Genomic DNA, 20,507 nt, shown 5'->3' with positions numbered 1-20,507 from the left:
GAATTCTCTCGGATTGGCCTGAATTGGGTCACATGGGTATCCCTACCCTGTTACTCTGGTTGGCCAGGACTGGATCACTTGCCTATGGAGTGATGGGTAGTAGGATCCACACCTAGTGAGAGGTAGGGGATCTTCTGCACAGGGAGGTGAGAGTGCCATTAGCAGATGATGTATGTTGTCATTTTACTTTGTTAAAAAATAAAATTCATCCAAGGACATTTGAAGATTTAATTGGCTTTATTAAGCCATTCATGAATAAGGCAGCATCCCCTCCAACAAGCAGAGAAATGCTCCAAGAATTGTACAAAATGGAAGGTTTTGATTGGTGTGGGGGGGTAGTTATTAATCAAAGAAAAGAAGTGATTGACTCAGGCAAGGTCACTTTCTCTAAGAGGGAAGGACAGGGGGCCTTAAAATGCACCTATTATATGTGCATGAAAGAAAATGCATTTTCTTTTATGGACGATGAAGAAAGCTCATGTGAAAGATTATCTTATCAATGATGCTGGTCAGAAAATTCCTGACTGATTGCATTTCTGGGGGAGGTTGAAGCTGTAATTAGGCTTCGATATTAGGTCCTGGTTTGGTGACCTCGCCTAGTGGAAGTGACCCCATGTCGGGCCTGTGTATTTCTTTTTCATGACTTGTCTGTTAAAATGACAGGAGTGATTTCTCTGCTGAATTGGATGATAATTTGCAAATACTAGAAGACTATTTCCTCAATTGTTGTACCATTCACAATGTAATTACACATTTTAGGTTTAATCTGCATTATCAACATTTCCTGCATCACTTTCTGAAGTCTAGGCAATCAACCAATAATAAATCAAGCCCTGGTCTTCAGTGTTTGCCAATTTAGCTATAAATACTGCCCAGTTTCAAGCTACCAATGTGATGTCACTGAATGCAAAGCTGGGGAGCGCAGCACAGAAATACACCACTGTAGAGTATTTTCATCAATCGGATACAATAAATGTAAACAAATCTCAAGGACATAGAAAGCGTCAGTGAATTTTGGCCAGTGGGCCATACTGGGCCCAAAGCTTGTCTCTGAATGGCCCAAGAATAGCTTTCTTCATTTTTAAAGGATTGTTTTTCAAAAAACAGTATGAAAAAGTATATGCAACAGAAACCGTATGTGACTTTCACCTTCCTTATTTATGAAAACAAAAAATGTGAGCCCGCATTCATACAGCAGCTACCCTCATTCATCAATTGCAAAACACAGATTGGCTACAAATAGAAGGGATCAGCAAAAGTCTGTGAAAGCATTCTGAAAAAATCAGTAGATTACATGGACAATATAGAGCACAATAAAGAATATTGCATATTGTGCGGTTTTTCTAAATTGTGGGCTATCTATGCTTTATATCATAAAAATGTATCATAAATGTATATACTCCTGTCTATAAATGTATTGGGGAGGAAGAAATTTCCTCTATCCCTCTTGGCTGGTCTAAAAATCAAATTGGCATGAGACAGATTAACAGGAGGAAAAAATCAAATTTAATTACATATAGGGAATCTAGAGGCATAGATTCCAAAGATAGTCAGGGAGATGTGGTATATATGTCATCCTGAGCTAAGGTAAGGAGGTAGGGGTCAGGGACTTCAAAGACAAAGGAAGCAATTTACAGGAATATAAAAGAGTAAATGTTTGGTAAACAAATGTTTGATAGGCCACACAGAAACAGAGGGACACAGAGAGGAATTTTCCACATTCCTTCCTGCTTACCACACCTGTGTCATATTATAAAGAGGTTATGTGCTGTGATGCATGATGGCTCTCCTTCTGGAGCTGCTCCACTATCTATACCCTTTTTATGCAGTTGGGCTGGGGAAGGTCAAAGTGTCTTTCTGAGTCTTGGGCGATGATTGTTTTCAGCTCACATGTCATAATGGCACATCTTGGAGTAGCCCATCCTTGTCCCCTGCAAATGCATGTTTTGTTCCTGGAGAACTGGTCATTAACCATTTACCAGCAGTGCCCTAAAGTTACAGCATCTCGTGATAGGAAGATTGAATATCCTAAAGATGTCTCCTCTCGTGCTTTTGCTACCCTGCGAGGACACAGTGGGAAGGCAGCTATCTTTAAGCCAAGAAAAGAGCTCTCACCAGAACCTCACCATTCTGGCACCCTGATCTTGGACGTCTAGACTGCAGAGCTGTGAGAAAATTAATTTATCTTATTTAAGCAAGAAAAGAGTCTGCTTTCAATCAAATTGATCTGTAGATTCAACGCAATTCTGATCAGAATCTACAGGGATTTTTCCATGGAGCTTTCATAAGATGATTCTAAAATGTATATGGAAGAGCAAAGAGCCAGGGATAGCCAGAGCCAGGACCTTTCTCAAGAAGAGCGTGGCAGAGAGAGTAAGGGCGTGGGCAGAAGGGAAGTTATCACCAGTGAACTTCGGGACATTCTATGGAGCTTCAGGAAACAGAGCTCGGAAATGGACTAACACATCTGTGGAACTTCGATATATAAGAGGTATGGCAAACCAAACCAGTGGGGGAAAGAAAGAACCAAAAAGAACGGATGTTATTACTCACCAGGAAAAAGATGAAATTGGATCCTTATCTCCACACTATATATAAAATTCATGCCAGATGGATGAAGGACTTCAATTCAAAAACAAAACTTTGTAAAATGTATTTTAGATATTTTTAGGTATTCAAATATCTTTTAGACTTTAGAGTGGCAAAAGATTTCCTGGAAAAGCCGCAAAAGAACTGATTATATAATAAAATTTGATAAATTTGAATTCCTTAAAGTAAGAACTTTTTGCTCATCAAAAGACTTGGTCAGACAAAGGATGAATTTTAAGGGTATGTAATAAATTCCCATAATGCAATATGCAGCAGGGTATGGATAACCCATAGAAAAATAGTCAGAAGCAGAAGGTAATGGCGTGATAGGAAGGAAGGAAGGAGGGAGGGAAGGAGGGAAGGAGGAATAGAGAAAGGAAGAAATATAGACAGGAGAAAGAAACCCACAATAGGGGTAGGGCGACTGGACCGGGGTGGGGGGCCAACTGAAAGAGCTCCCCGTGGCCAAAGTTGGAACAATTTGAACCAAAAAAATAAAGTAGTATTGGATTATAACCCAAAGTATAAAATAAATAACCACGAATCCATGCTAATATAGTTGAAGAAACAAATAAGTAGAGAAGAAACAAATATGTAGAAGAATTCCAAATAATTTATGAAGATACTCACTCTTGAGCATGACTTCTTATTCCTCAAGTGTGGAAGTGCAAAGTGACTTCCTTTCTAAGAGGAAGGCTTGGAAACGGGAAAAAAGAGTAACCTTACAGGGGTGACACCTCAGAAACACTGCCTCGGCCCGGTGCTCAAGGTCAACATCAGCAGTGATTAGTCCTGTTGACAGTATTGTGCTCCTGATACGATGGTATGACGAGACGCTCTGTGGTCTTCCAAGAACCCAGAATCCTCGTCTAATCATGAGGAAAACATAAGACAGATGCCATAGAGGCGCATCCTGCAAAACATCTGACCAGCACTCCTCAAAACCATCAAGGTCATCAAGAATAGGGAAAGTCTGAAAAACTTTCCCAGCCAAGAGGGGCCTAAAGGGACTTGATGACCAGAGGCAGTGTGGAACCTTTCCTAGAACAGAAAAAGGATTTTAGGTAAAAATAAAGGAGATCTGAGTAAGTATGGACTTCAGTTAATTTTTTTCTAATGAGCACAAGCTGTAGACAAGGACTTTTTCAGAAAAAGAAACATATATGGCAATAAACATAGGAAGAGATGTTCGTCATTGGTGATCAAGACAATGCAAATTAAAGGCACAATGAGATTCCCAATATAATGTAAACATCCTATGGACCGAGAGATGTGTGTCCGCAGGCCCTGTGGGTCCCGGGAGGACTTCGGTGGCAGTGGAGTGGCGGGAAGAGGTAGGAGTCCGCTTGGTGCCACACTGCCTTCTATCGCCCTATATTGAATTTATTTGCATATGTGACTTTTCCCACACTCACACCACGGACTGAGGACCCCTACAGGGCAAAGACTGTCTTCCTCATCATTACTAATCAATCTTTGTCACAGACCCAGCACAGAGGAAGTACCCAGGAATGAATAAATGACAGCCCCAACCCCACTGTTTCCTTGTTTCTTAACCCTTTATGGCTCCTCATTACCTGGGAAATGATCAGACAAGACTCTTTTCCCACCTCCTAGCCTTTTCTTATATTGTCCTCTCCTCCAGGAGAGGCTAGTGCCCACACTGTGCAGGGCCTGCTGTAAGGGGAGGCAGGGAGACGGAGGATGGTTGTGCATATACCCTTGGGGCACTTCCCTCCAGGGGAGCTTCTCTGTGGGGATTTTGCCTTGGTTTTTTCAACTGTACCAGGGACCCAGGACCATGTGAGCCATAGGGATATGAGAAGCCTCATCTGACCAGTACAAACTTTAAATCTTCTGCCAGGAAAGTAAGTTTCCCAGGCTTAAGAGTGGGAGGCCCCAAAGGAAATGCCTACCTGCCCAGAGAAGGCCTCACCCATGGGCATGTCTGGCAGGTCCAAGCAAGAAAGAACATGGCCCAGGATGAGAAGTGATATCCAGGTGCCAGGATCCATTCTGCCTTCAGAGTCTCAGGCCCTGGGAGTCTGGGTATCTTGGGCACAGGAGGTGATCCTGTGATGTCACAGAGGAAGCCAACTTGCTCCGCCAACATCTTCCCCAGACTTGTGAGCTACTAGGAAAAGAATTAGGCTAAGCATCGTTTGCTAGAAGGGTCCAAGTTTGGGGGGTGGGGGTAGGTGTGTGGCTGGGGAGAGCCCTGGACTTGCAGGACCAGGCTTGGAAAGGGGACAGGAGCTAAGGAAATGCCATAGGGTTGGGACACAGGATCCACAGGCCTGGTTTCAGGGTTCACAGAATCTGATCAGGGCATGTGATGAAGGACCTTGGAATTCATTCTTGCTCATGTTTGTATTCCAAAAGGGGAACATCCAATTGTCTGAGGTTCCCTGGAAAACAAATATCTGGACCTCTATCTTTTAGCTGGCCTCCTGGTCTCCCTTTCCTCCAAGGCCATGCACAGTGGGGAGTTCACCAAAAGGAAGTGGGGGAATGGATGTCAGATACCCAAACTCAACCAGTGCCCATCACATGCCCAAATGCATCCCTGAGGGTCGCTTCTCTGTGTAAAGCATTGCCCTTTCTCTCTGAAGGACACATGAAGCTGGCAAACCTTCCCAGCTGGGGTGACTCCAAATCACTGAATTGCTGCTAGAGGCTCTGGCTTAGCCTGGCTGTGTGGGTGCAGGGAGGTGTCTTAGAGATGAAACAGAGTCTAGGCAGTGTGCATATGGCTGTACCCCCACCTGCAGCAATGGCAATGATGCAGGCCAGTGTGGCTGGTAACGTGGCTCAGATCCCATTCTCCAGCTTTTCGATACAACCTCTGGACTCCCTGGGGGTTACTCCAAAAAGTCCTTCATATTACCCAAGCCTCCATGACAACACCAGCTTTCAGCCTTGCCTCAGCCTCCTCCCCTGAGGGTTGAAGAATCTCAAAATCTGTACAGGCAGAGGCTCAGGTTCAGGAGGGCCCCCAAGAAGTCCCCATTGACAGCCTTGATGCAAACCAACCTTTACAATACACCCCAACCTCCCCTCCCTCCTAGGTAGAAGAGTCTGAGGAGGGAGGGAGAAAGGTCACCACGGAAGAGGCAAGGGTCCTGGAAGGAGCCTGGCTTTGCCCCCTGGTGGGAGGTGCGTGTGTCCAGCCAGCCAGGACAGGCCTCAGGGAAGGGAACGCTCTGAAAGGGTAGCTCAGTGTGCACTGCCATGCCACGGGTGGGGCCAGGTGAGTGTCTCATGCAGACAACGGTGTGTGATTCCGTTCCTCCTCCCTCCTTCTTCACCTGGGGCTCTGAGCAGCCTCGCCTGGTCACACCTGCAGGCAGGGCTCTGAGAGCCCTCCAGTGCCCGCACTACGCCTCACCCACTCCCCCCAACTCCTCTTGCAGGCTTCTGCCAGTTTTTCTGCACCTGACCCACCTTCAACTCAGTGAGATTAAGTCATCCTTACTTTAATTCAATTTTCCAGAGTGCAAGGAAGAGACATGAACGGCCGTTGTTGATGGAGGCACACCTTATTTGCAGCCTGGGCTGGTATTTTCCATATCCACTCCCCACCTTCCCCTCAAGGAGCCAGGAAGTGGGTGGGAGCTGTATATGAACCCAGCAGCATCTGGTTGGTTCAGCCAATGGGAGCACTGGCAGACATGGGAAAGGGAAGACAGCCGGTCATGGACTGTATTCCCCAGGCTATTTTCTTGCAAGGCTGGGTGTTGACGTGAAGGCCGCAGCTCCTGTTGGGGCTTCCTCTCCCGCAGCTACGAAGCCTGCAGCTATAGCTGTTCTCTCTGGGGTCCAGTGACAGCCCCTTCCTGGGGTCCTTCAGGCCTGGACCTGCCAATGGTGACACTGCTACAAGCCTGAGAGTCTCCACATTTCTGATTTATTTTTCTTAATCCTTTCAACTCCTTTGTTTACGTATATATTTAAAAGCCCTTTATTAAACTCTCCCAAATGACCGACTGGTTTCCAGCTGGGAACTTACTGACATAGAAGGAAACCCCACAGGGTGAATCCAGAGTGTATGCGGGCTCCTGCCTCCCCCTGGGGAATCCCTAGGTGGCCAGAGAGTCCTCCTCCCCACCTTCAGCCAGCTGGACCTCCTGGAACATGGGGCCTTGGGCAAGGGAGGAAGAGCTTCATGGACACTCCAGAATTCAGTGGCAGGAGCCGGGGCCAGTGGCAGTGATGGCATTCGGGGACAGCAGAAGTAAGTGGTGAGGGCTGTGCCAGCTGCAGCAGCCCGACAAGCTGCTCCTGGGACATGACCTGTTGACCTCCCCACGGCTCCTGCCCATTTTCTGGGCCTTTGTTCTCCATCCTTCTGGTCACTTCCATAGGTCCTCAATACCCTTCCAGTGAATTTTGATTTTACCCATTTAGCTAGAGTTCCTTTCTGTTGCTTTCATTCAAGGGGCCCTAGCCAATACAGGGCTGGCTTTCAGAATTCAAAGGGAGGTAAAGGGTCACTGGGACTCTTCTCAGCAGAGTTCAGCCTGTCTGGGTCCCTGGAAGACTGAAAAACAGTTCTCATAGAAAACAAATAAGTAGCTTGGTCTAATTATCCTCATAGCTTCCATTTAGGTGAATTCGCTACTATTCCTATGACGTAGCTCCCATTACAGCTCTTAGTTACCTTGTGTTCCCACCACCTGCACCTTGAATTTACACTTCTCAGGGGAGGAGATCTGATTGGCCCGGTTTGCCTTCATTGAATACTAGGCATCTGCATTGGGCAGCAGTATCATGCCAGCCTCCTCCCTCCACAGGAAGAGTCAGACCCCTGCTTGTCAAGCCCACCCACCAATTCTCCAAACAGTTCTGGCCTAGAAGTGACCATGCAAATGAGTGAATGAATGAATGAATAAATAAATAAATTGAGTTTTCTCCTGGCCTCCTGTTCAGACTTCTCCTCCCAAGCCTTGCACACCGTCTTAGCTATTCAAGTCAGGGCCTTTCCCTGAAGGCAGAATGTTCAGACTCTGTCACTCTCTGCCCCCGCTCAGGAACTGTTTCTTGAAGTGATAAACGCTCCCAGAATTTGACAGGGATTTGAATAAGATCTCCTCCAACAAAAGGATTGGATCTTATTCATATATTAGCATCCTCTCTGTGTCCAGCACAACGGTTTGCATACAGTAGGGGTCCAGTAAGTGCTCTCTGAATCCGGTAGAGAGCATTTATGGATCCCCTACTGGTTGTCAGATACCGTGCCTGGCCCCAAGGGAAGTACCACTTACTGAACACTTGTTATATGCCCAGGACTGTTCTGGACACATTTAATCTCATAACAATCCTACAGTGCAGGCACTAAACTGCCTTCACTTTACAAATGAGAAATATAAGGCACAGACAGGCCACACCAACTGCCTAGGTAGTGGAGTTACAGTGCTAGCCAAGCATCTGGCTCCACAACTGACACACTTAACTACTTTACCAGTTCAGCAAGGTGTTAACTTTCAGAACTAAACAAGGCATTCTGATACAGCCTTATTAAATGTTTAAAAAATCTGTTAAAATCTCCCCAGCAGATGTCCCTAATGGGCATGCCTTGCCCACCCTTGGGGGCATGGAGCTGGGGTGTGGAGCTGGGATGTTAGTTCATGACTGGGAAAAGAAAAAGCTACAAGCTGGGGGATTGTTTGTCAGACCGTGTGAGAACACTCTGTACCTTGCCCCAGAGAGGTTTTGGCAGTTGTGAAAGAAAAACAACTGGGCAGATTTATGACTCTGGCACCAGGAACTTTCACTAAACAGGGCAGTGCCACATCACAGGCCCACTCAGGTGCTAGGCTCTGTCACCAGGAAACAGCAGCTGGGGCACTGGCCTGCCCACACTGCAGTGGTGTTTCTGTAGTGTGAGCCCCCGTGGAGGTGAGGACTGCCCTCAGCTGGATTTGGTCTCTACAGAGAAGCTCACCACATCCTGTGTGGCAAGGCCTGCCCACCTCTCCCTGCACAGACAGGAGCCAGGTATCCTCAGGTCCCCCTGGCCCCCAGTAGAGTCAGCCACATGTTGGGGGCATTGACTTCAAATACCAACTGAAGAGGGAGTATTTCCTGGCAGATGCCTATTTCATTTCACTAAATGACTCAGTGTAACCAACTCAGCGGGTTGCAACCTTAGATACTTATTTAAAATATAGGTTCCCCAGCCCATTTTAGACCTAAGAAATCAGAAATGAGGAGTAGGACCATGGTGTGGTCCTCTTTCCACTTCTCCAAGTGATTCAGCTGTGCGACCAGTCTGGGCTCATTCAGATGAATGAAACATACGGTCTCTGCTCTCCCCTCTCCAAAGTGAGCTTGGAGTATTCCCCTCACACGCTCCCAGACACACTGGCCTTCTATTCCCTGAGCAAACCAAGCTCTTCCCCACTGTAGTGCCTTTGCTCAAGGTGTCACCTCTGACAGGAATGTAGCTGTCAGATCTCAGTGCAAAGGTCACCATCCTTAAGCATTCTCCTCCACAGCCACTATGTTTCTTCTATCTGGTAACTCCCTCCCCCCAGCAGTCTGCATATAACCTTGTCACTGAGAACCTAATGCCTGTGTATATAGTAGGTGCACCATAGGTGGCTATTGAGTGAATATAGGCCATGACATAGAAGCACAATAAGGGCAGGGACCAGTCAGTTCTCTCTAGAAGGTGGTAGAGGAATTGCTCTGTCATAGGTTGTAGAGAACAAATGCCAGGCCAGATGGCAGGAAGTCCGATTCCACCCCCACTCCGCCATCTTCCACCAACACAGGTTCCCCTGCAGCCCAACTACAACCAATACCATATTCCCAACACACCACAGGTACTGGACCTAGAAGAGTGTAGATGAGTTTATTGTCATTCAAATATTCCATAGAAAAAAGAGTGTAGTAATTCGTTCAGTGTACTATGAAAAAATATACGCAGGTTTGTAAACCCTGCTCTGTCCACATGGGGAGCAGGCTCTCCCCCATGTCAGGCACAGCAGCTGCACTTGTCTGACGCCCCTTTGCAGATACAGCCCTGGGCACACTTGGAACAGCCCACGGGGCAGCAGGAACAGCAGCCTGGGGAAGAAAGGAGAGTGAGAAGTGAGAGCACATTACCTGGGCCCTCCCTTCCCAAAGCATGCGCGGCACCCACTCTGCCCCCAGCCCCACAGGGCCGTGCTCTGTCCCAAGACACCTGGGTCCTACCCACTAGGAAAAGCCACCCTGCACCTTTGGAGTCCAGGACAGGGCAGAGATCGTGCAGAGACAGTGACAGGGCCTCAGGGAGAGCTGGAAGGCCAGACTCCGTCCCCCAGAAACATACAAATGAAGGTCCTCAAGATCAGACAGGGGACAAACCCTTGCGAGAGCAGCTCCCAGAGGACCAGGGAAGCTCTGTGCAGCCTCTACAGGAAAGGCTGCACCAGGTTAGGGACACCACACATGGACACTAGCTCACACCCATAAAGTGCTTCCGTAGCTGAGGTGATTAAGAAAGCTGCATTGCAGGCAGGAGAACTACTTCTACCAGGTGTATGCTTGACTGGCAAAAACCTGCTATACCCCAGTTTCCCTGTTGTATAAGGACAGGCTGCAATGAGCCACTGCTAAGGTTGTTCCAGCTCTGATCCTGAATCAGTTGCGGTGAAGGGGATGCCAGAAAACTGGGTCATTGGTCTGCTCCTGCCTGCTGAGCTCTGGGTTCCTCCTATTACTCAACTCCAAGATTCTAGAAGAAGCCCCCATACTCACTCTTCTTGCAGGAGGTGCATCTGCACTCTTTGCATTTGCAGGAGCCAGCACAGGTGCAGGAGCCATCTACAAGGAAGAGAAGGACAAGCAGGGAGCATGAGTGTGAGACAGGAGATTGAGGAGTCAGTCAACAAACACTCCTTGCAGCCGCCGCTGTCAGGTCCCAGTTTAGAAGCTCCTATCCCACACAGGGTAAATAGAAGCCCCACCTTCTCTCTTCTAGTGCTGGTAAAAGTAGGGTGCCTCCTGATTTTGCTCCACACCCAGCTCAGGCAGAGCAGGGCTGAGGGCCATGGCCTTATGCCCTGAACCCTGAAAAGGCAATGTCTCCAACTGCCAACAGCTCCTGGCAGCTACCAGAGCAGCTCTGGGTCCCAGTCCAGCATCTCCTGACCAACCAACCTTGTGTGTGACCTTTGAAGTACAGCCTCAAGTCTCAGGACCCTCGACGCTAAAAGAGACGCAAGTGGAGGTCTGGAAATGTTCTCAGAAGCTGCCTAAGAAGAAAGCACTGGGCAAACTCCAGGAGTCTGCTTCAGCGCCAGCTCAGAACATTCTCTACTCTAACCCAGGTACACTGACCTGCGCCTGGGAAAGGGGCATCGTACGGCTCCGAGCCAGGGGCCTCTTACCAGTGGAGCAGGAGCAGTTGGGGTCCATTTGGAGGCGAGCTGAGGTGAGACGGGAGGTCCAAGCGGGTGGCAAACCGGCTGCGGCACCTGGGCTGGCGGAGCGCGTTCTGTTGCCGAGCAAGCGCCCCCGCTCGCTTTATAGGCGGAGGAGGCGGTCCGGGCGCAGAGGCCCCCACCCCCCACATCGCCTTCCGGCCTTGCGCACCGCCCCGCGGAGGCCGTGCGGCCCGCAGCGACCTTGGCAGGGCTGTGAATACCCTGCCGGGCCGGGCGCACGGTCCCCGAGGACACCTGGGCTCTGTGCGCACAGCGCGCGCTGCCCTTTGGCGCCCGCTCCCAAGGAGGGGCTGTGCGCGGACCGCACGCCGTGTCCCAACCCCCCTGCCCGCCGTTCAGTTCTGCCGACGTTGGCAGCCACCCCGTGTTCCCGAGTGTCCGGGATGTTACCGCCTCAGTCCTCGAGGTCTTACCCACCTCCGGCCCCGCACCGTCGGTCTCGGGTTCGTCCTTTTCCGAGTCCGTGTGCAATCCCAGCCTCCTGCGCAATCCCAGTTTCGTGGGCAATTCCACCTCGTGTGCAATCCCAGCCTCGGGCTCACGACCCTGGCTTGGCCAGGGCCAGGGAGTTGGGTGCAAACACCAGCGGTAGGTGACCTTCACTCCCCACTCGCCTTCCCCATCCCCGCCCAGAATTGCCTGTCCTGGACCCCACTACAGTCCTCCTGCCGCGTTTTTCCTGTACACAGTACCTAGGGGAACACAGGCCTTTGCCTCCCTTCCCTCCTTCCTTCCATCCTCCAGGACAAAAGGGATGTATAGGCACATTTGTCTAGGTGTTCCTTTGCCTAAACTTCCAGGGCTTTCTGCAGCCCAGCCAGTCTACCCTACTGCAAGTGGAGGTTCCCAAAGCATGGAGTGCCCCCCATCCACCAGAGAAGGGATCATTTTAGGTGATAGGCAGACCTATTAATAGGCATTAAATAGCAAAGCCAGAAAGGTGATTATTTCCCTTGTAGTATTCCTGACAATTACATAACATTCAGACTGTGCCAGGCTTTGATGAATCACTTTCACTCTGTGAACACTAACAACCTTTAGGGAAAATATTGCTGATGAGCTGGTTCCCCAAAGGCAAACCTGTGTACAACACAGGAGTTTACCTAACCACCCCAGGGTCCCAGGGCTGGAAAGCAGTGCCCTGGGTCTTATTCCAGCCACATCCCAAAAGAAAGAAAAAGTCAATGATAAAACTTCCCTTTGGCCCAGAGGAATGTCTGCAGCCCGTCTCTACTGCATTGGGCTCAATCCTGGGAGTGACGAAAGTGATACGAAAGGAATATACACATGCTTTTGTGTCTGCCTTCTGTGTCTGGATGCAAACCAATTCTCATTTTCCATAGTGCTAACGACTCTGTACTGCAAATATATATAGTTAAGAAAAAATATGTCGTTTATAAGGCAATGTGAAATAAAATTACTAGTGGAGGGGGGCAACAGAAATGGCAGCCATCCTTCTATATCCGCTACGAGGACACAGACTGTCTCACTCATGGCTTTATCTCTTTAGTGCTGATCCCTCTTTTGTAGGAATAACCCTCTCTGGGCAACTGGTCATGTGCGCATGTGACTGATGAAGATAAAACAAGATACACACCTAAGCAACCAGGCTTGGCTTATTTCTTTGGAAGTAGAATGATATCTCCTATGCTATGAATGATATTAATAAAATAATAGCTGATACTATACATTACTGTGTGCCAGGCACTATTCTAAGTTCTTTGCATGAATTTTAAATGGTTTAATCCTAAGAACTAGATGCTGTTATTTTGCCCTTATTATAGTGGAAAAGATTGAGCCACAGAGAGCTTACATGACACACCTGTAAGTGACACAGGTGGGATTGCACTCATGCAGGCTGTCTGCAGCACCTTGCCCTCACCTACCATCCTACACTGTGATGACACATGGAAAGCAGTGACACTGAACATGTGGCACAGAGGCGGCAGTGGGAAGAGCACTGAGCTGGTGGTCACATCCTTCTGCATAGGTTTGACCTCTCTGGGCTTCAGTTTTCCCATCTCTAAAAGCAGGAGCACAACTAGACTTTCTCAAAGGAGCCTTCCAGCTCTGAATAATGAGAGGCAGATTTTAGCATTCAGTGACATCACGATCAACAGGCTGTGGCCCAGGGTGAGAGCAGCTGCATTTGCATTATAGGTTCAGATCTCTGACTACAAGCTGTGTGACCTTGGGCAGGTTGCTTAATCTCTCTGGATGTTGGCAGAAGCACTCCTGCTGCTGCTTGTTCACTCTCACTGGTTCCTGAGAAGTTCAAATGACATGAAGGGTGGGAAAGGCTTTTATGCCTGTCGAAATGCTGTGGCCGTGTCTTGTCCCCAGGGCTTATTTCAGATCATCCACATTCTGCCTGGCACTGAATCTCATCTTTAGCCTCCAACCCACAGAAATACTTCCAAACCAGTGAGCATTTCTCCAGGAGCTTGTTGGAAGCTAAAGGGATCCTGTCTCCATGAATGTCAGTATGGACATAGTGATCATAATGGCCACTGTTTATTAAATCCTAGTTAGGAGCCAGGCCATTATCTCATTTAAGCTACAACATTGAGATATAATCCCCATTATACACATAAGGAAAGGGAGTCTCCCCGAATATCAACTACTTGCCCACGTGGGCAAGGAGGAGGTAGCACAGTGGGCTGTGAATCAGGGCTGCCCAAAATCAAACCCCATTCACTCTGCACACGCAGCCACCTTCCCAGCTTCCCACAGGACACCTGCCTGCAATAATGGCCCTTACTACTGGAACTCAGGACTCTTTTTGCTTTTTGCTTTAACATCAAATAGCACTTCCTTCCACAAATAGCCAGTGGGACAAATCATTGGCATGAGTGACAAGTCACTCCTGTCTAAGAAGCACCACCACACACTACAAACTACAGAATCTGCCATGAGCCTGTGCCAGGCAGACACTAAACACTTCATCTGGATCTAATGCTCAGCCACCCTTCCACTTGCTGGTTAATAGTGGGCAAGTCCCTCAAAATACCAAGTCACTTGGCTGCTTAAATTGCCAAGGCCTGGGTTAAGGAGGGGCAGCTTTCAGCCTGAGCTCAGGAGGACCTTGCAGACATTCTGAGCCTGGTCACAGCAGGGAGCCCGGGGAGAGTGGGCTCCGGTCTGGGGCACTGGACTAGGCAAGACCCGTGGTTCCCTCTGGTATGTGAGGGCTCCACACTGTGAATTTTATCCAGGGCTCATTGTTGAACAATTGTGTAGTTTGTAATTCTTTCATTTTTCCTATTTCTTCCTTACATGGTTAATGAAATGTGTTGAATGGAAAAATAGGTTTTACATATTGTATCCTTTAAATTTTTTCCTTAGTAATTCATTTTATTTTACCCAACTTTAAATCTGTATTAAAAAATAAAAACTGGTTTTTAAGCAGTGTTTTAGAAGTAAACCCTGTGTAGAAGGAAAACAAGATGGTGGTAGTGCTGGGGTATTGGACTCCATCCCCACTTGAATAGTTTTAAACCCTCAAATCACTGAGAACTGAAGTTTGGCAGGGATCCCCAGATAATGAAAGGGAGACCCCTAGAAGTTGTATATGTTCTGAACCCTTATAACGGTTTGTAAGAGACAAGTATTTGTATGCAGAACCCAGATGTATACACATTTCCAGTACAATCACCCGACCCCAGCCCTGAGGGCATAAAGACCCTTTTTCTAAGGCACACAAAGGAATAAAGGATGAAAATATAGTCAACAATGATTTTATGATTCACAATTTCATACAAACTGTAATGTAGAACACAGGTTGGTGGTGTACGAAAATATTATTACAATACAGGCTTCTAAATGCTGCTCTTTCGACGTGGGGAGCAGGCTCTCCCCCATGTCAGGCACAGCAGCTGCACTTGCCCGACGCCCCTTTGCAGATGCAGCCCTGGGCACACTTGGAACAGCCCACGGGGCAGCAGGAACAGCAGCCTGAGGAAGAAAGGAGAATGAGAATCAGAGCACATTACCTGGGACCTCCCTTCCCAATGCACCTGTGGCACACACTCTACTCCCAGCGCCACAGGGCCTTGCTCTGTCCCAAGACACCTGGGTCCTACCCACTAGGAAAAGCCACCCTGCACCTTTGGAATCCAGGACAGGGAAGAGATTGTGCAGAGACAGTGACAGGGCCTCAGGGAGAGCTAGAAGGCCAGCCTCTGTCCCCCAGAAGCATACACTGAAGGCCCTCAAGACCAGACAGGGGACAAACCCTTGCGAGAGCAGATCCCAGAGGACCAGGGAAGCTCTGTGCAGCCTCTACAGGAAAGGCTGCACCAGGATAGGGACACCACACGTGGACACTAGCTCACACCCATAAAGTGCTTCCGTAGCTGAGGTGATTAAGAAAGCTGCATTGCAAGCAGGAGAACTACTTCTACCACGTGTGTGCTTGACTGGCAAAAACCTGCTGTTCCCCAGGTTCCCTGTTGTATAAGGACAGGCTGCAATGAGCCATTGCTAAGGTTTTTCCAGCTCTGATCCTGAATCAGTTGCGGTGATGGGGATGCCAGGAAACTGGGTCATTGGTCTGCTCCTGCCTGCTGAGCTCTGGGTTCCTTCGATTACTCAACTCCAAGATTGTAGAAGAAGCCCCCATACTCACTCTTCTTGCAGGAGGTGCATCTGCACTCTTTGCATTTGCAGGAGCCAGCACAGGTGCAGGAGCCACCTGCCAGGAAGAGAAAGCCAGGCAGGAAGCAGTGAGTGTGAGACAGGAGCCTCAGCAGTTGGTGCACAAATGCTCTGAGCAACCAGCTGCCTCTGTGCAGTGAGGGCCCAGCTCTGGGAGCTCCTGTCCCGTACCACAGGGGGACTGCTAACCTCTCACCTTCTCTGCCCTAACCTCTCACCTTCTCTGCCCTCACCCACACAGACCCTTGCTGTCCCTTGTGTTTGCCACATAGCAATCGTCCCAGGCTCCAAGCCATATCTGGAAGACTGGGTCTGGCCAGAGTCAGAGCCTGTGTCCGGAGCCCAGGCAATATTCTCAGCCTCCTGCCAAGCACAGGCAGCCCAAGGCCTGCACAGAGCACTGGGTGTGGAGCAGCAGCCCCATGGACCACCTGGGCGATATCGAGAAGACAGTCCTGGGCCTCTGGCCTGTGGCCTCTCGCCTCTGAAATGGGAGGCCTGCGGGGATGCAAACGCTCTCAGGGCTGATGAGGCTGCTTGAGCAGGGAGAGGGCCCAAGACCGGCCAAGTGCAGGAATCTGCCTCGGCTCCAGCATCAAATACTTCCTGCTCTAACCAAAGGATGTTCTCTGTCTTGGACCTGGGAAAGGGGCATCGCACTGTTCCAAGCGGGGGGGCCTCTTACCACTGGGACAGGAGCAATTGGGGTCCATTTCGAGCCAAGGAGAGCTGAGGCGAGGTGAGGCGGGAGGTCCAAGCAAGTGGTAAAGGGGCAGCGACACCTGGGCTGGAGGGGCGCGTGCCGCAGCTGGGCGCCCGCGCTGGCTTTAGAAGCGGAATAGGCGGTCCGGGCGCAAAGGACCCGCCCCCTGCTTTGCGCCCCGCTCCGAGGAGGCCACACCGCTCGCAGCCTCCTGGGCCGGGCTGTGCGCAGCCTGCCGGGCCGGGAGCACGATTCCCCCGGGGCGCCTCCTCTGGGTAGGCACCGCGCCGTCTGCCCGTTGGCGCCCGCTCTCCCCGAGGGGCTGTGCGCCGAGGGCACTCGCTGTCCCTGCCCGCTGCCCGCCCTCCCCCTGCCCACCGCTCCTGCCCACTGCCCGCCCGACGTTGGTCGCCTCCCCTGTTTCCGGGTGTCCGGAGAACTCGGCCTCTGGGTCCTCGCGGACTTCCCTTCCCCTCCCCCGGCCCGGCACCGTGGTCGTCAGGTTCGTCTTTTCCCGGAGTCCGTGTGCACGCCCAGCCTCGCGCTCAGCACCCTGCCTGCGGGCGGACAGCGCGGGCGTGCCTAGCCACCCGACAGATCTGTGCAGGGGACGGGCGGCGAACAGGACCTTTGCCTGCCACTGCACTGCTTCTCCCTGTCACCACATGGTGCTTTGGAAAACTCGTACACCGCAGCTAGGGCCCATACACATTCTCTGCACCCTCCTCTGCGTTCTCCACGAAAGAACGGATTTATATGTATATATATATATATATGTGTGTGTATATATATATGTGTATATATGGGCAGGATAGCATAGTCGGTGCTTCTTACCATCAAACTCTCTAGCGCTGCCCACAGCTGGCCAGCGCACCCTCACTCCACTCCAGGGCTCTCCCAAAGCGTGGGACACCGCCAAAGGGGCTCTCTTCTTAGAGGCGAGGGAGATCTGCCTTCCAGAACAGAGCAAGGAACGTGCCCATTTCCCTTTCAACATTCCTGTCGGTTATAGCCACAGCATTTTCTATGTGCCTGTCAGGCCCTGTTATAACCACTTTCTATGTGTGTACTGTCACAAGTCCCTAAAAGGGAATGGGGCTATTATTTGGTGGCTCCTTTTACTAAGGGCCAATTGCAACTCAAGGCGTCTAAAATCACTTTCCCCGGGGCACCTAGCCAGGGAGTTGTACATGCTGGAATCCAGTCAGCCTCCCTGCCTCCTTCCTCCCAAAGGGGAAACACAAGGTCCAAGAAGCCTGCCTGGGGCCCAAGGGTGTGCAGGGCCCTCCTACACTGCTTGAAACCATTGAATGGAGTGCAAACAGTCTGTTCAAGCATGGAGCAGTGTTTAGGGGACTCCTGAGTGAAACATACATACTATAATGCCATTATTTGGCCATCTTCTGCATCTAGAATGAGGTGGATGTTCATATTCATTAGTGATCAGAGCTTGCCCTCCATAGGAAAACATCGACAACACTATGAATCCCTTCGAATTACAGTGTTAAGTCAAATAGGGTGTAGGTGGCAGAACACTGGCGAGCATCTCTCACTGTCTGAAATGAGGAACAGAGCCTTGCTTCATGACTTTATATCCTGGGGCCGATCCGATGCCGGTTGTGTGGGAAGAGAGTGACGCTGTCTGGACCAGAGGTCACGTCCTCTCAGGGTCATGAAGATGACACAGAACACAAAAACAGGGTCCCCAGGCCTGCTGTATTTGTCTGGGGTAAAGAACATCCCTCATTTACATTTTACCCCAGAAAAATGCTAATAAAGACATGGCTGATATTCATAGGCCACTCGCCCAATGCCAGGCAGCTTTCTATGTTCTTTACCAGTTTTACCTCTATCATTTCCATGAGGAAAATGCTTTCATATTGCCCGTTTCACAGTGCAGAGGGGAAGCCACTAAATGTCACCCTGCTCTGAGTGACACAAGTGGAATCGCACTCTGGTAGGCTGACGGCAACACCTGGCCCTCACCAGTCACCCTATGTCACGACTGCATGTGAAAGATGAGGACACAGAGGCAGCAGCGGGTAGGGCCGTGAGCCAGCAGGTGAGCCAGCCGTCAGCTCCCTCAGCGTAGCGCTGTGACCTCTGTGGCTGGTTTCCCACCTCTGAGCCAAGGACAACACGTGTCTCCACCCCCAAGGGACCCTCCAGCTTAGAACTGTGATACGTCCAGTGTAGCATCCGCTGACACCATGATGCACCAGCTGCGGCCAGGCTCTGGGGACAACTGTAGCCTGGGTTCTTCCATACCTTTATTTCTGAGCAGTGTGACATTGTGCTGGTGGCGGACCCTCTGTGGACATTGGCGTAATTACTCCAGTCTCTTCCTGTTTGAGGTCTCAGTCTCTGGGGCACAGGGAGACCAGATGACGTTGAGGAGGCTGGTAAGGGCCTTGGTGTCAGTCCAAATGCTGTGGCAGCCTCTGGTGCCCAGGGACTCCTGCGGCACAGTCACCCTCTCTTTGGCTGCCAGATGAATTTTCAATTCCGTCCTTAACCCACAGCCCAGAGTCACGTTTCCATATCAACAGCCTTTCTCCCGGAGCTCTTGTGAACCTCAAGGATCCTGTCTCGAGAAAGTAAGTGTGAACAGAGAGAGATCCTAACGGACACTGCATAGGAAGCCCTGGCCAGGAGTTGAGCCACTTTCTCATTTACTCCCACCTAATGCTATAATCTCCTTCCTCCCAAAGGGGAAACGCAGGCTCAGGGAGGCTGAGTGACTTGCCAGGCCGTACCACTTGGTTGGGGCAGGGTGTGCTGTGTACCGGGATGTGTGTGGGAAACCCATGCATGTGATTCGGGCTGCCTTCTGACTTTCCGTCTTCTGCCCCACACGCAGCTCACCTGCGGGTGAGCGTGATCCTGATCCGAGGCCACGGTACTCGCCTCTCTCTTGGAACATCAAGCAGCAAGTGCCTCCACATGGAGGCAGGGGTAGTAACCACTGGCTTGAGTTACAAGTCACTCCTGCCTAAGAAGCAGCACCACGCCCTCCCAACTGCAGAATGGGACCATCACCCTGCCCCTGGCAGACCCGAAGCACTTCATGGGGAACCGAGGCACAGCTACCCTGCCTGCTGGCTGCGGAGTTCCTGGGCACTTGCCTCCAAATCCCTAGTCCGTTTGCTGCTGAAGTCGCGGAGGCCCGGTGAGGAAGGAGGGGCAGTTTTCAGGCTGAGCTCAGGAGGACCTTGCAGACTTTCTGAGCCCGGTCACAGCGGGGAGCCCGGGAGAGTGGGCTCTGGTCAGGGGCACTGGGTGGGGCAAGACAGATTCTGGTTCCCTCTGGGGCTGTCAGGGCTATTCTACTCAAAGTTCCTCTGTGGTCCACACACCAGGATATTTGTGAATTGTTTCCAGTGTTCATTGGTAAACAAACTGCAATTTGTAACTCTTTTATTTTGCTTATTTTACTTGTTCCCTACGTAGTTAAAGTAAAGTGTTGAATCAGAAAATAGGGTTCACGTTACTGTAGTCTTTTGAATCTTTCCTTAATTACTCATTTTATTTTATATCTGTATTAGAAAATAAAAGCAGTGTTTTCACAGAACTTTGTAAGAAAGCCCTCTGTAGAAGTCAAACGGTGGGAGTGGCAAAGTGCTTGAATCGCATTCCCTCTGAATACTTTTTAACCCTCACATCACGGAGGAGTGAACTTTGGCAGTGATCCCCAGATAATGAAAGGGAGTCCCTGAGAGGTTGTATATGTTCTCCCCCTTATAAGGGTTTCTTAGAGACTAGTATTTGTATGAAGAACCCAGATGTCTACACATTTCCAGTCCAATCACCCGACCCCAGCCCTGAGGGCTTGAACACCCTTAATTCTAAGGCACAAAAGGAATACAGGACCAAAATAGTCACACAACGACTATTATGATTCACTATGTCATACAAACTGTACTGTAGAACACAGATTGGTGGTGTACTAAAAATTTGATTACAATACAGGCTTCTACATGCTGCTCTTTCCACATGGGGAGCAGGCTCTCCCCCATGTCAGGCACAGCAGCTGCACTTGCCCGACGCCCCTTTGCAGATGCAGCCCTGGGCACACTTGGAACAGCCCACGGGGCAGCAGGAACAGCAGCCTGGGGAAGAAAGGA

The 20,507-nt window shown here is 50.0% G+C and overlaps 2 protein-coding genes across 2 annotated transcripts; both read right to left on the bottom strand.

Moving 5' to 3' along the window:
• Nucleotides 1-9,429: 9,429 nt before the first annotated feature.
• Nucleotides 9,430-11,383, bottom strand: LOC140847072 (metallothionein-2). Its single transcript, XM_073226037.1, has 3 exons — nucleotides 10,968-11,383; nucleotides 10,336-10,401; nucleotides 9,430-9,660 (listed from the first exon to the last, which is right to left on the bottom strand). Exons 1-3 carry the CDS (start codon nucleotides 10,993-10,995, stop codon nucleotides 9,569-9,571), a joined length of 186 nt encoding a protein of 61 aa, XP_073082138.1. The 5' UTR covers nucleotides 10,996-11,383; the 3' UTR covers nucleotides 9,430-9,568.
• A 3,362-nt stretch (nucleotides 11,384-14,745) lies between these two features.
• On the bottom strand, nucleotides 14,746-17,071 carry LOC140847073 (metallothionein-2-like). Its single transcript, XM_073226038.1, has 3 exons — nucleotides 16,366-17,071; nucleotides 15,652-15,717; nucleotides 14,746-14,978 (listed from the first exon to the last, which is right to left on the bottom strand). Exons 1-3 carry the CDS (start codon nucleotides 16,391-16,393, stop codon nucleotides 14,887-14,889), a joined length of 186 nt encoding a protein of 61 aa, XP_073082139.1. The 5' UTR covers nucleotides 16,394-17,071; the 3' UTR covers nucleotides 14,746-14,886.
• Nucleotides 17,072-20,507: the final 3,436 nt, after the last annotated feature.

Source organism: Manis javanica, chromosome 17 (genome assembly GCF_040802235.1).
Source record: "Manis javanica isolate MJ-LG chromosome 17, MJ_LKY, whole genome shotgun sequence".
Classification (NCBI taxonomy): Eukaryota; Metazoa; Chordata; class Mammalia; order Pholidota; family Manidae; genus Manis; species Manis javanica.
Note: the sequence above shows the minus strand (reverse complement) of the source record. Positions and strands in the feature narration are given on the sequence as shown.

Coding starts and splice junctions, on each gene's coding strand:
- LOC140847073 (XM_073226038.1), bottom strand. CDS start 16,393: ATGGACCCCAATTGCTCCTGTCCCAGTG. Junction 15,718..16,365: donor CAATTGCTCCTGTCCCAGTG/GTAAGAGGCCCC, acceptor TCTTCCTGGCAG/GTGGCTCCTGCACCTGTGCT. Junction 14,979..15,651: donor ATGCACCTCCTGCAAGAAGA/GTGAGTATGGGG, acceptor TTTCTTCCTCAG/GCTGCTGTTCCTGCTGCCCC.
- LOC140847072 (XM_073226037.1), bottom strand. CDS start 10,995: ATGGACCCCAACTGCTCCTGCTCCACTG. Junction 10,402..10,967: donor CAACTGCTCCTGCTCCACTG/GTAAGAGGCCCC, acceptor TCTTCCTTGTAG/ATGGCTCCTGCACCTGTGCT. Junction 9,661..10,335: donor ATGCACCTCCTGCAAGAAGA/GTGAGTATGGGG, acceptor TTTCTTCCCCAG/GCTGCTGTTCCTGCTGCCCC.